The following is a 15013-nucleotide window of genomic DNA, read 5'->3' on the forward strand; positions in this document are numbered from 1 at the left end:
ATTTCCCAACTACTGCACCAATATGAGCTAAGTGGCTATACTTGTAATTCTACAGTGGTGGCGAACCTATGGCGTATGTGCTGTAGCCAGCTGTCTGTTATCACTGGAAGCTCTAAAAGATTCGCCACCATTGCTGTAGGTGGATTGCAGTTTGACCCGTATTATACCCATGCTGTGACTCTGTTGTACAAATTACCGCTGACAAAGTGCCTTGGTAGCTACCCATTCATGACCCCTCCTGGAAATCCAGGAGCTATTCTCCTTATTTCTAGTAAACTTTCCTAACTTCTTCCTTTGGCTCTTGACTTCATTCCTCGATGTTGTGAGACCATGAACTCAGCACATTTGGCACCTAACAGACTGGGAGTTATATTTCTCCTATTATCACTCATCTAGCTCAAGCTCTCTACCCATGTTATACAACACAGTGAAGACAAAACTATTTAAATGTGAGTTATGAAATAGAATAAAATTCATTTAAAAAAAAAAAAAGAAATAGAATACAATTAAAAATTCAATTCCCTGAGCTGGGCATAGCAACACATGCCTGTAATCTCAGCACTTGGGAGGCTGAGGCAGGAGAATCACCCTGAGTTCCAGGCCAGCCTGGGCTACATATTGATTTCAAGGTCAGCTTGAATTATATACCAAGACGTTATCTAATAATAATAATTATTATTATTATGATGATTAATTCAGTTCCTCATTCATAGTAGCCACATTTGAAGTGCTCAGTACATGTGACTAAGGCCCCCCATACTAGACAGCACAGCCACAGAAGACGTTCACCACCACAGTAAGTGGTACCGGACAGTGTTGCTCTCTCCCATTTACACCTGTCGACCATTTGCTCTTTTTGCTTTTTAGTCTGCCCTCTTGGCTTCCACAGCATTCTGCTCTCTGGGACCACACCTCCTTCAGCCCATGAAAGCAAGCATGTTTCTAAGGTTTGCTCTTCTTACTCTACTCTTCCTCCTGGAACAACGAGACTGCCAAACCCATCATCTGCTTCATATCACACTTGTTTCACTTGCCCTATGTTAGCAAGTGAGTCCAAATCCACTCATGTATGTCTCTCTCTCAAGGTTCAGACATTTCCCCCATAGGCTGTCCCTCGCTCAATCCTCTGGACCTGTCCGTCCTGACGCCAGGTGTTCAGGGAGAGCTTCAAACCACAGGGCAGTTCACAGAGAGAAAGAGGAGTTCAAATGGATGGTCACTAAAGCAAAACCTGTAGGCCAGCAGAGATGCCTAGAACCAGGGGGCAGAAATGCTAAGTGCCACAGGCCATACCCGGAAAACAGAATTAGAAATCCAGATAACTGACATGGAAGATGGAACAAGTCAAGAGCAAGCCTACCTACTCTGTCAAAAAATGTGTCCTCCTCTGTATTTTTAACTAGTGGTCCACTGATATACCAATTCTCAGACTCAATACATCCAATACACAATGCATTCTCTCTCCACTAAGTAAGCATCTTCCTCTGGGTTCCCTGAACCAGTCAAGGGCACTGCTACCTCCCTGCACACTCACGCTAAGACACGAACACATGAACAGGGACATACACACACATACCCTCTCATCAGAACAATCCCTAAGCAATAGGCAGCATAACTAAGAACCAGATGCCACAGTTCCAGGTCTACTTCTCCTAACTGTAGGACTTAAGTCTTTTAACTCCTCTGGGCCTTAATTTTTTCATTTATAAAATAAAGGGGCAGGGGAACCTACTTTGAAGCTATCAAGACAACTGTCCTAAAACACAGACCTCTCTCTCTTCTTTTTGGCAGTGCAGGGGTTGGGACCCAAAGCCTTCACACTGAGCTACATTCCTAGACCTTTTGATTTTTGAGACAGGGAGTGTCTCAACTTGCAATCCTCCTGCCTCAGCCTTCCAGAGTGCTGGGATTACACACAGGTGATACCATACTCAGCTAAACATATATTTTTTTAAAAAAATCTGCTCAAACATCTTGGTGATTCTCTAAAAAGCAGAAAAAAAGTTTATAATCCTCTTTACAAAATCTCAAGACAACTGCACAATCTCTCACATCTCTCAGGACTTGATTTCAAGGAGAGCTCAAGTCTATTATTCTTCTCTCAGGTTGAAAATACCTAACTCAAAATATTATCATCATTGTCCTGTAGCATTCAGATCCTGGACAATCTGGCAGCAATTTACCTTCCTGGAATTTTCTTCCATGACATCCTTCACCAAGATTCTGGATAATACTGCTCCCCAAATATGCTACAGTATTTTCTCAGTCTAAAATGTCACCTTTCTAGACCACAAATGAGGATCACACTGTAGGGATAACACGGTAAGGAGACGAAAGAAAAGAAGCTGAAGTAGAACTTGCTGGACTGTTTTTATTTGTTTTTTCTTTCCTTTTTCTTCTTTTTTCTTCATTTTTTTGAGACAAGGTCTTGCTATGAACTTGCCCTTGAACTCACTATGTCCCCAGGCTGGCCTTGAATTTGTAGTGATCCTCCTGCTTCAGCCTGCCAAGTGTTGTAGGGATTACAGGTGTGCATCATCACTCCTGGTAATGCTGGACTGTTAACTTCCAAACTTTGAGGAAGGAAAAACTTCCACACTGTTTAAACCACTGTAACTTTCTTATTTCCAACTTGATCAAAAATCAATCCAATTTTGTTGGGCAAAGTATTTAAATCCACGCCTCCTTCCCACCCCCAAAATTTATAACAACAGTCAACTGTACTATTTTTGTTTTGTATTTACAAAATTTCCTATAATAGTAGACATTTATATTATCAGAAAAACAATGTATGTTTAATGTTTTATTAAAGGAAGAAACAGCAGCCTGGTAATGTAATAAAAGATAGCTAGCTGTGTGGAGACATTTAACCCTGCTCTACATACCAAAGTCCCAATGTCAGGCCAGATTCCACAAAAATTGTATCAAAATCTCTGTGGGGCTAGGGGGAAGACTAGGTATCAATATTTTTCAAAAGTCATCAGTGAGTTGCATGTGCAGCCAAGGCTGAGGACCACTGTTTTCAGAAGAGAAAACAGACACCTAGAGGGAGAAGTCACGTCTGACACATTTCTATGTGCTGAAAACCTGGCCTGCACTTGGCATGGAGTAAGCTCTCCATGGATGTTTATGAACAAACAGATGGGAAAAGTACAAGGACACAGGGGACTTCCCACATAAAACACAGGACACACACCAGCAGAAGGGTGGCTCACCTCAATTGCATAGCAGAAGTCAGCACCTGCTGTGACTGCCATCATTGATAAGAGTCCGGTGCCAGTGCCAATGTCAAGAACCAAGGCCTTCTGTCCTCTGTCCTTCACCCTCCTCACAGCAGCCCGGATACCCTCATAATACTTTACATTCTAACAGAGAAGAAAAAACAATTGTAATCTCACACCAGTTATTATAAACAAAAAGACACTTTGTAGAGTTAGAGTGGTAGGGTTGGCACCAGCAGTTAAGTCAGGACACTCTGGCCCTTTTCTCTTTGGAGGAACAGCATGGCCAGCAGAGCCAGACAGGCCCTCTGAGACACCCAGAGCACGGCTTCAGCCTCTTACCCTTTACTAAGAGACTGGCTCCCATCCACCCTCATTCTTCTATACTCTGCTAAGTGATGTTGGTGTAGGGGAAGGAACTCTGCAAGCCACAGATTTTCCAATAATTAGACACAGCCAGTCGGGGAACAAGAAGGCAACTGGAGAGCAGGAGCAGGGAGAAAGCTTGCTCTCTCCCGTAGGGATGCTGCTCTGGTCAAGGTCTCCCAGGAGTGGCAGCTGGTTCCAGACCCCACCTTTCCGTGTCCCCATTACCAGCCTCCTCAGGTCCCTCAGAGGAGCAGGAGCATTCGAACAGCGAACAGTAATCACCCTCAGAGGTGAGAACACTAGTTCCTCAGGTCCTCTCCACCAGCTTCTGGGAACTATAAACCCTAAACTTCTTGTATCTCTCAGCCCCGGGCAAGGTAAGGGCTCCCTGCCAGCACTACTACTGAATTAGCCTGGTTGTTCCCTCTGCTTTCTAGTCCTCCCACACCTGGGCAACTAACTCCCTTCCACACTCTCACTGTTGTAATATTATGTACACTAATATTAATTAATGTCCATTTTCCTCACTGGACTCTATTCCTTGTCTAAAAAGTACTTTCCTTCTCAGCAAATACTCTCTTGCCATCTTGAAGGTTCAATAAACAGACTCATCTTCTATCTCTAGTGATCTGGCTAAATGGATACCTTGACCCTGTACAGTACCTCAAAATAACTAAAGATGATGGGAACAAAATCTGTAAATCTTTTTAAATGTACTGATGACCTGCACAAGAGTAAGGGATTAAAAAGGCCATTAAATTTGTGGACAATCTGTTATGTAACAGAAGATGACTACTACAAAACTGGTATCAAAAAGGTAAAACTACAGTGCAATCAAATTAGAGATCTCGATTACAAGAATGTAACTAAAAAAAACAAGCAGATTTTTGACCATTAAGAAATGCAGTTCTGCCAGGCGTGGTGGTACACACCTGTAATCCCAGCACTCAGGAGGCAAAGACAGGAATACTGTTGCAAGTAAAGACCAGCCTGGGCTACAAAGTGAGCTCAAGGCCAGCCTGAACTGCACAGCGAGACCCCCTCTCAGAAAGACAAAAAAACCACAAAACTGTAACATACAAAAAGGAAATCAAATAAAAGCCTTGCTAAGTTGCTTCCAACTTGAAAACTTCCCGCCTCAGACTCCTAGTAGCTGAGATCGCAGGTGTATACCACCATGCAGAGAATATACAGGGATACCTCAGTTATGAAATAGCTCCAACCTCAAACTTTCCACTACTTGAGCAGCAAAGTTCAAAAAAATCTGCTGAGTGTTCATAACTGCTTGATAGTGAACTGAAAATCCAACTTGAAAAAACCCATATGGGTTGAGAGTAAGTCAAGTGTCGTGTTTTGCCACAGACACGAGACGATGTTTTAGTCTAAGTGCCACTCCTGCACAGACAACACACAGTGCTTGTGTTAGTGTGTTTAAACATTCATCACTACACTCACCATGCGCTTTCTTTTTGATGCTTTATCTGCATAAAATATTGTTACTTTGACTCCATAGAAAGCGGTATGAGCAGTAAAGCTAAGAAAATTGAGATCTACAATAGAGTTAAGAAATTGTTGTGAAATTTGTTAAAGCCCTGGAAAAAAGAATTTGTAAGTATAATTTTTGGGCCTCAAACCAATTATTTGGTTTTCCACTATTTTTTAATGGACAAAGTATATTCAGTTTTCAAACTTTTCAATGTTTGAACATAAATTTGGAGTAAGATGAGTTATACAACCAAGGTATCACTATATATACAACTTTTATTTGTCAATGTATCTTAATAAAACAGGGGGCAAGGGAAAAGAATCAGAGGTAAGAGTCAGTCTCATAGCTAAGTTCGTGACCACAATATCATACTGCTTCTCATCATCATTCTCACATCATGATCCCCAGGAGAAGTTGGAGTCTTCTTGCAATCTAAAATTTTGAACAGTTACATCAAGATAATGGCTTCCTTTTACACTTACCCTGTCTTTGTCATGCAGCATATCTGCATAGCAGGACCTAAACAAACAAAAAAACAGGTCAGAAACCTTTGAGAGTTTTCATATTGTAGTGGTTGATTGATTATGTCAACTTGAGAAGTTTAGAAGCATAACTGAACATGGTTCAGCATTTGGCTCAACAATTCTACACCCTACAGTGTAGAGGATCCACCCTAGGGTGTAGAGGAGACACCCTAGGGTGTAGAGGATCCACCCTAGGGTGTAGAGGATCCACCCTAGGGTGTAGAGGATCCACCCTAGGGCGTAGAGGAGCCACCCTAGGGCGTAGAGGAGCCACCCTATAAAAGGGAAATGAAGGACAGAGGTACTTCCATTCCTTTTGGAGGAGCTCCAGTCTTCACTTTCAGCTTGGACTTGTCTCCTGGCTTCTAGTGCAGACTCTTCGGCTTCCACCTTCGATCCTTCAGTTTTCCGTCGCAGACTCATCGGCCTCCTGGTACGGACTTGCACGGAACACTGCAGTGAACTCCAGACCCTGGACTGATTCCTTCGGTCTTCAGTGTGCAGACACCCTCCGCACACTTTCCGATACAACTCTCTGGCTGACCGTCGTAAGCTAATCTTGTAATTTCTTATAATTTGTATATCCTGTGTTATATCTGTTTCTCCAGTAAAACCCTGACTGATACACATATATATGAATACATCCCTCAATCAGAAGGAACAAAACAAACATGGCACCCATTTTAAATTATCTTAGTAGAGTTAGAAGCTATTACTCTGTAGTATTGCAGATAAAAATTTGACACAGATTTTCTTTTCAGAACAAAAAGTGCTCTAGTAGTTAGACCTGTCACAATAACCCCACAGCTACTAGCATCCTGAGCATGTTACTCATACTCGATATGCCCAACACCTTGCCCTGACCTTGCATGTATGTCTACCTTTGGGATGCCCATGGTGGTAACACTAGGAAGAGGAACTGGGAAAGGAAAGGCACATACCTGCAATGTATATGAGGGTCATCATGCCCAGCACCTCACATCACATCTTCAGGGACAATGAAAGAGTTCACCAAATATAAAGGGGGAACTATCCATATTTTCTACTGCAATATTTCTCTAATTTGAAAATGGGGACTGGGTGTCGCTCAGTTGTAGAATGTGTGAGACCCTGGGTTCAATCCCCAGCACCACAAAGAGAGGGAAGGGACAGGAGAAAGGAGGAGAGAGAAGAAAAAGAGAGAAAAGAAAACCCTATGGTATGATCAGGGTGAGTACCAAGAATAGGTTCAGCCCAAACATGCTTTCTGGGAGTTACAGAGGAGAGCTGAGGCATTCTCAGTGAAACAAGACCCTCTAGTTTGGGTCAACACCAGAATCAGCAGGGCTTATTGGAAATGCAAGTTTTCAGGACATACTTAAGATTCTGATCCAGAAGGCTGGGCTGGAATGCAGAAAACTGTGCTTGAAGCAGTGCTCACTCCAAACAACTGTGACAGGGGCAGTGTTTCTTTAACATTCTGAGGAGCACCGGCCTGAAAGAATGGTTTCTGTTCTCTGTTTTTTTAATGACATACCAAGCCTTTTAGATCTACATCCAGCTATAGTTATTTTTGCCTTTGCCCACCTCCTCCCCATTTTAATGTCTGCTTTTTCAATATGTAATTTTATTTTTATATGTAAAACTCTATTTAAATCAAAACTATAATAAGAATTATCCTCAAGGGACTGGGCATAGCTCAGCAGTACAGCACTGGCCTAGTATACGCTAGGCACAGGTTTCAATCTCTACCCCCTCCACCCACTCAACCCCATTAGCATTCTCCACAGGTAACAATTTTTTTTAGATTCCAGTTTAATCCTTCCAGGTTCTTTTTGCAAAAACAAGCAATACTGTACACACAATTGTCTTTGGTTTTTTAGGTTTTTTTGAGACAGGGTCTCGCTATATAGGCCAGGCTGACCTCAAACTTGTAGCAATCCTCCTGCCTCTGCCTCCCAAGTGCTGGCATAATAGGCATTACACACCACACATGGCTATACATTTGTCTTTATTTCTTTTTACTTGTTTTTTTTGAGACAGTGTCTTGCTATATAGTTCAGGCTAGTCTTAAACTCACTATGTAGCCCAGGCTGGCCTCACATTTGAGGCAATCCTCCTGCCTCAGCCTCAGGAGTGCTGGGATTACAGGCGTATGCCACCACACCTGGCTACTCTTATTGCTTACACAAAAGCCATATAATTCTACACTCACTTTTTTTATTTAGTATATCATGGAGGTCACAGTTATATTGTGGAGGCCAGTAAAATAAGGATGAAATGATGAAAATACAGATTTTTGTCATTTTTTAAACAGTTGTATAGCACCCTACTGTGTAGATTTTTTTTTTCCCCCCTTTTTGGGACAGGTCTCACTATGCAGTTCAGGCTGGCTTTGAGCTCACTTTGTAGCCCAGGATGGTCTCGCACTTGCAGCGATCCTCCTGCCTCAGCCTCCCGAGTGCTGGGATTACAGCCGAGCACCACCACACCAGGCCTCCCTACTGTGTAGATTTAATGAGTTAATCTAACCCTGTTGATGGATATTTATATGGTTTTTGATCTTTTCTTCCAGTGAGTGAGAATAAAATCAAGAATGAAAAAAAGTATGTTTATTTGAAGCTAATTAGGATTACAATCTAGGAAAACACAGATTGAAGCAATCCTGCAACTATACTCCCTCAGCTGGGTGTTGTGGCACATGTCTGTAATCTCAGCACTCGGGGACGTTGAGGCAGAAGACTGCTGAGAGTTTGAGACCAGCCTGGGATAAACAGTGAGTTCAAGGCCAATCTGAACTACATAGCGAGACCCTGTTTAAAAAGAAAAAACAAAACAAAATAGCCAGGTGTGGTGGAACATGTCTGTAATCCCAGCACTCAGGAGGTTGAAGCAGGAAGACTGCCATGAGTTTAAGGCCACCTTGCAACATAAGCAAGACCCTGGCTGAAAAATAAAGCAAAACGAAAAACGAACCACCCCCCCAAATCCTTATATAAAAAAGTATGTCTCCCGCCCACATTTTAAGAGGTATGTCACTTACCATCTTCCTCACCTTGTCAGCCACTCACGCCCCACTACTCCACTAACATCACTCTGCCTCACCAGCAGCAGCAGCAGCAGCAGCAGCAGCAGCAGCAGCAGCAGCAGCAGCAGTTTACTCCTGCTGCTAAAGTCAGTCATCAGCATGCAGGACCTTAGCAGCCTCTGACTTTGCTGGACATTCCCTCTTTCCTGAAACCATCTTCTTTCTACTCTGCCCACTATTCCCTTTTGGTCCTCCTTCTGCCTCCTCAGTCACTCCAGGGTGGCTAGGAGCAAAACAAGCAAGTTGTACCATATACATCTTCCTCCTCAGGAAGACCTCACTATTACTAAATTATACAGACTTTGCTTCAGGGTTCCTTCTTTAGTTCTCTGCCTTTCGCATCCCTCGCCCTCTCTGAGAGCCTGCAATCTCCTCCCAGCTTCAAGTCCACTAACTACTTCCAGTTCTGTCTCCAGACCCACAATTCTATCTACATACTGGCACCTCCATCTGGAATTCCCACCCAAAATGCCTCATCTGCACTACCACCCCTTCCGAACACCAGCCATTTCTCCTGTGTTTTCCCTCTCAGGAACAAGGGCTCCATCTACCCATTCAAACCAGAAATCTTGGTGTTTCTCAAATTTTCTCTCTCCTTCCATCACTGCATCCACTGAGTTACCAAAGTCAAAACCGTCTCCTCCTACCTCCACCTCCCTGTGTCTGCTTTGGGACTGAGATACCCACCCACATGATCTTTCCTTCCCATTCTGCTCTCAGTGAATGTTCTGAAATCCAACTTGATCCTCTTTCTCTCACTTAACATACTAATTACTCAAGAAATAATGCCCTAAACCTTTAGAAGTATTAAAAAAAAAAAAAAAAAAAAAACCTTTAGAAGTAAAGTACTATTATTAAGCCCTTATGCTGTAGCCCTTGTCCCCAGTGCTGGGGATTGAAGCCAGGGCCTCATGCAGGGAAGACAAGCCATCTAACACAGAGTCACAGCCCGGCCCAGAGATGAGTATTATTGGATGAAGTATGCGGTACTACACTAAGGCTCAAGGAAGTTAAACAGGTTGGCCTATGTCAGAGTTAAGAAGGGGCAGAGCCTGGGCTTGAACTCATGCTCCTCTTCCTGCACTTCACTCTGACCCTTTCAGTGACCCCTGACAACCTTTTCAGGAGCCTCTCTCACACAGCCCTATCTCCGCACTGTACTCCGGCAATAACGTACTGCTAATGAACTTACTCAAACATCACATCCTACCCAGTCCAGCTGCTTCTTGCTGTGTCTACAACTGCTGTGCCCATTTCATAGGCCTTTATCTCTCTATGCTGTAATTTTTTTATATCTGTTTTTTACATATAAAACTGTATGCTCCTTGAGAATAGAAACTGTATCTTCTTTAATGGGTATCCATAGTCCTAAAACAACTGTTGGCAAGCTGATTATACTTAACGATTGTTAAATAACGACTAGTACTTTAAATATTCTATGGGAGAAAAAAGTATTTTTCACTTTTTATTCAAGAAAATTTAACTATAAACTGAATATGTCATAGTTTTACTGACACAAAAATTAAACTTCATAAACTCTACTACTAGTGAATCTTACGTCCTCTTTGCTCCACTAATCAGATCCTCTGAGACTGTCTGGTAAGACTGCTTGCGACATGATGTCTGCACTTGCCTAACTCCTACACACCTACCTGGCAAAGCAGACCTGCCTAATCCTAAGGACTGGGTGACAACCTAGTTCATACCATATCAGACTCTAAGGTGTCTGTTTTGAAATCAAGTGCCCCAGCAAGCTACAGCCCCAACTGTGAACCAACCCTTGTTACCTGGCAATCTCCTGGTGGTAATCATACTGCTCATCCTCCTCCAGCCACTCCATGGATCCTGTGGTTGGATTCGTCCGCCCGAAGAAAACCTTCATGGTGCCAATCAGCTCCTCAGCTTTGGAACAAAAAAGCAATCTGTGCTAGTTCCTTTCTTAGGGACAGATTTGATCAGAAATCTATTCAATCATCAAGGGCAGGACACAAGAAAAAAGGGAAATATAATCAAGAAATTGACAAAAATGTCAAATATTTAATCAGTAATCTTCCCAGCAAGAATTATTTTTATATTCAGCACCTAACATTACAAAATAAATCCAGCCAGGGGTATAGCTCAGTGGTACAAGCACCTGCCTGGCAAGCGTAAGGTCCCGAATTTGATTCCCGGTACCAAAATAAATAAATAAATAAATCCATATAGCTGTCTGGAAACTATGGTAGTACTTAAGAGATTCCAACAGAGTCAAATAAGCCTCAGAGGTTCACCTGGGTACAGTCTTCAGGTAAAAGTGAGAAAGGAAACCTGAACAAAAGACTAGCAGAAAGAGAGCAAGAAGAGATGGCATGGTGTTGCCTCAATATACTAAACACTTAGCATAAGGAAAACTACACCAGGGAAAGTCAAACAAGGAGAAGCTTTGTCTACTCCAAACAATAAAGCACAGCCACATTCAAACATAAATAATCCCAGGAATATGATGCTGAATGAAAAAAAGGCAAATCACACATTGCACATAATAATTCAATCTATATAAAATTCCTAGGCCAGGAGTGGTGGTGCACGCTATAATCTCAGCACTTGGGAGGCTGAAGCAGGGGATTGCTGCCCAAGTTCAGGGCCAGCCTGGGCTACATAGTGAGTTCAGGACCAGCCTGAGTTACATAGTGAGACCCTGTCTCAAAAAACAAAAACAAAAACAAAAAATTCCTAAAGATGTAAATGAAGCAATAAATGTATAATATTCTTCAAAGATCACACTAGAAGGCATACCAGAGAATGAGACTAGTGGTTACTTTGGCGGGGGGTGGGGGCAGGGCGGGCGGGGGTTGAGACAGGGTTTTCACTCTGTAGTTCAGGCTGGCCTCAAACTCACCATCCTCCTGCCTTAGCCCCCAGAGTTCTGGGATTACAAGCTCACAGGCATGTGTCACCACGCTCAGCGGAGAATATGGCTACTCCTAATAGTAAAAGGAAAGAGACAGGATCAAGGAGGCTTACACAGTGGATTTCAAAATGTAGTGTTTCATTAAATCAGTGTGAACACAGGTACTCACATTCTTTGTGCTTTTTCGGTAGTACTAGGGATTGAACTTAGGGTCTTGCACACAGCAGGCAGGCATACTATGAGCTACAACTCCTACCCTTTTAAATTTTTTTTCTTTTGAGACAGAGAAATACTAAATTGTCTAGTCTGGCCTCAAATTTGCCATCCTACAATCTCAGCTTTCCCAGTAGCTGGGATTACAGGTATGTGCCACTGTACTTTGCTATTTTTTATAATTACTCTGCACTTACTAGCTTTCTTTTGCTATGACAGAATATCTAAGAATAACAATTTAAAGGCAAAAAGGCTTATCTGGATCACAGGTTCAGCCATAAGGTTGGCTGGTTCTGTTGTTTCTAGGCTTGTGGCAAAGCAGAAATATGAGGGTAGAAGGGCATGGCGGAGAAAAGTAGTCCTTAAGGGCACACCACGACCCACTCCCTTCAGCTAGCGCTCACCTCCTAAGCTTCCATCGCCTCCCAATAACGGCATCAAACTATGAATTCATTAATTAAAGCCCTCACGATCCAATCACCTTCCAATACCCTAAACACATGAGCCTTTTGGAGGACATTTTAGATCCAAAGCACAACTTCTTAACTAATCGAAAATTTAGTCTTAAATTTTAAAAAACCGGGGCTGGGGATTTAGCTCAGCGCCACAGCGCCTGCCTGGCAAGTGCAAAATCATGAGTTCGATTCCCCATACCGGAAAAAAGACAAACAAAAAAACGAAAACAAAAAAAAATTTTTAAAACCTTCCCTCATCTAAAATATTTTGCTTCAGATAAATAAAATGTTACAAGAGTCATGTTTTGTATGGTTTGTCTCCCAAAAGATCCACTTAGAGCAGGCAGAGAAGCACCCCAGTGCCAAGTTTGATGGTATTCCTTAGCAGGTCTAGGCTCTGCTGCTACTAGTCTCCTATTCAGAAATCAAGTGTTCCACAATCCCCGCTTCCATCCTCTGAAACACTGCGCTTCTAAATCTTCTTAAAGATTTTTTTTCTTTTTTCTTTTGTCTTTTTGAGACAGGGTCTCACCATGCAGTTCAGGCTGGCCTTGAGCTCGCTTGGTAACTCAGACTGGTCTTAAACTCATCCTCCTGCCTCAGCCTCCGGAGTGCTGGGATTACAGGGGTGCACCACCATGCCCGGCTTTTACTAAGTAAATTCTTAGAGAAGCTTATGGAAAAACAATCTTTTCTGAAAAGACTAGGCTGTGAATGCCTGGTTAAAAGTTGTCAATCGGACTTTGGTAAAACTCTGCTCCTAAAATCTTAATATATCTATCATCTAATTTAGTGATTCTGAAATGTCCTGAGAACCCCAGTAGAAAACATACTGTTTTCTACATTGAGAATCAATATACACATGTATACAAAACTGAAAGTTACACAAAATATTGAAACTGCCTAATAGGGAAATCCCTCCATACATTCTATTTTATTTTTTAAATTATTGGTCATGCTTCACCAAGTTCATATTACTAATGAGTTTGCAACTTGTACTTTGTCTTTTTTTCTTTTTCTTTTTTTTTTTTTGAGACAAGGTCTCGCTATGCAGTTCACGCTGGCCTTGAGCTCACTTTGTAACTCAGGCTTGACTTAATCTCACAACCATCCTGCTGCCTCAGCCTCCCAGACTACTGGGATTAGAGGCATGTGCCACCATGCCTTGCCTCCTCCTAGGGATTTTGTGTGTGGGGGGTGGTATTTGTTTTTGTTTTTGTTTTTTTGAGACAGGTCTTGCTCTTTAGTTCACACTGGCCTTGTACCCACTAGGTAATCCAGGCTGGTTTTGAACTTGAAGCCATCCTCCTGCCTTGGTTTCCCAAGTGCTGGGATTACAGGGATGCCCCTGGCATGGACTCTTTTCTCATTCTCCAAGAGCTATAAATTCACATTCCTTGTAGATACCAGGAATAAATGGATGCCACCTTGCCAAAACCTAATAGCATTATTAGTCAAGAGTTCAGAGTAGATATTCTGGTCATTCATTCACAACTTACTAAATACCTTCAATAAAACCAGGCATAGTGTTAAGGACTGGTGCCACCACTATATATATTGTTATATAGAGAAGGTCCTTGTCCTTCAAGAGTTTACACTGTAATGAGAGGGGGGAATATAAACAGTTACAGGCTATTTGGGTGCAAAAACGAAGAGGCACAGGGAACTATGTAGAGTACAAGATTACGGAAAGTTTCTTTGAGGAATACAGCTTTTAAATTGGTATCTGTAAGACAAACTAGGGTAAAAGTTGGGGAACAGTAACTTTTACTATTATGAGGTGTTGGGGGTTAAACCCAGGGCCTTGTGCACGCTCTGCAAGTGCTCTACCATTGAGATCCCAGCCCTTTTTTATACTTATCTTTATCTTGAGACAGGGTCTTGCTAAGTCCAGGTCTGCCTAGAACTCCCAAGTCCTCCTGCCTCAGACTCCCAGTTAGTGGAATTACGGACTTACACCACTGTGGCTGCTGAATTTAGCAGGAATCCTTACTCTAACTTTTCCAAAAATGGGCTGGGAGAAAGAATGAGACACGTAACTAAAATGTAACGAGACTGAATGAGTGAAGCGCTTAGAAAAGAAGGAACGATAGATTAGAGGAAGGGGGGTTCTGCAAATTCCACCGGACATTTTGGCTTCGCATTTGAATTTTACTCTAAGGACACACAGAGAGAACCACCCAAGGATTTTAAGCAGAACTATGGCTATGTAGGGTGCACACTTACAAGACTACTCCTGACTAGTATGTAAATAGACTGGATTCCAACTACACTGAACAGTGACTAAGAAAAGCGAGCTATCAGAGTTCCCTGAATAGAAAGGCTGGAGCTAAGTACGCCTGGGGTATGGGTCTGTGTGGCTGACAGGACGCGCTGGGCACGAGCGCTGTGATCTAGGGCCCACGCTGTGGTGCCCTGGACCCAGAGAAGGCAAGCACCTGGCTGGACTGCGGAGCCAGAGCCGCCTCAGAGCTCAGCTCTCCCGCCAGCGAGCGCGCTCGGAGCCGCCCCACGCGGACTCTATAAAGGTTCCAAAGAGACGCATGACTCGGCGTCGGAGAACGTCCACGCTGGGCGCCTCCGCCGGAGCTCTAGGGGTGAGGACAGGGCGCTGGCTGAACCCTAAATACGACCCCACCTTCCCAGTACGCCAAGCGCCTCACCAGCAGGGAGGACCGCTCCTTCTGCCTCAGGAGCCGACGCCATGTTGCCGCGGGGAGGGTGCGCGGGGGCGGGAACCTCAGGGCGCCCGCAGAGCATGCCGGAGGTGGAGGGCGTGCCTACAGCG

General features: G+C 43.2%; 2 protein-coding genes across 4 annotated transcripts in view; both read right to left on the reverse strand.

The window, feature by feature from the left end:
- Positions 1 to 15013, reverse strand: part of Prmt7 (protein arginine methyltransferase 7) — a 53039-nt gene that overhangs the window by 25576 nt on the left and 12450 nt on the right. Inside the window, exons 1-4 of one of the 3 annotated variants that reach the window (XM_005403584.2) lie at positions 14889 to 15010; positions 10455 to 10569; positions 5559 to 5595; positions 3216 to 3365 (exon numbers count right to left, since the gene is read on the reverse strand). In XM_005403584.2, the coding sequence (XP_005403641.1) occupies positions 3216 to 3365; positions 5559 to 5595; positions 10455 to 10569; positions 14889 to 14985 (399 nt within the window). In that variant the 5' untranslated portion in view covers positions 14986 to 15010. Of the gene's footprint in view, positions 1 to 3215; positions 3366 to 5558; positions 5596 to 10454; positions 10631 to 14888; positions 15011 to 15013 lie in introns of those variants that run through there. The other 2 variants (XM_013503916.1, XM_013503917.1) reach the window with 2 other exon arrangements.
- The window catches only part of Slc7a6 (solute carrier family 7 (amino acid transporter light chain, y+L system), member 6), a 48307-nt gene continuing 43799 nt past the window's right edge, over positions 10506 to 15013 (reverse strand). Inside the window, exon 11 of the mRNA XM_013503922.1 lies at positions 10506 to 10569. The gene's annotated coding sequence lies outside the window, so the exon portion shown is untranslated. The remainder of the gene's footprint in view (positions 10570 to 15013) is intronic.

The sequence above is a fragment of the Chinchilla lanigera genome, unplaced genomic scaffold, assembly GCF_000276665.1.
Source record: "Chinchilla lanigera isolate Chin_1 unplaced genomic scaffold, ChiLan1.0 scaffold00083, whole genome shotgun sequence".
In the NCBI taxonomy this organism is placed as follows: domain Eukaryota; kingdom Metazoa; phylum Chordata; class Mammalia; order Rodentia; family Chinchillidae; genus Chinchilla; species Chinchilla lanigera.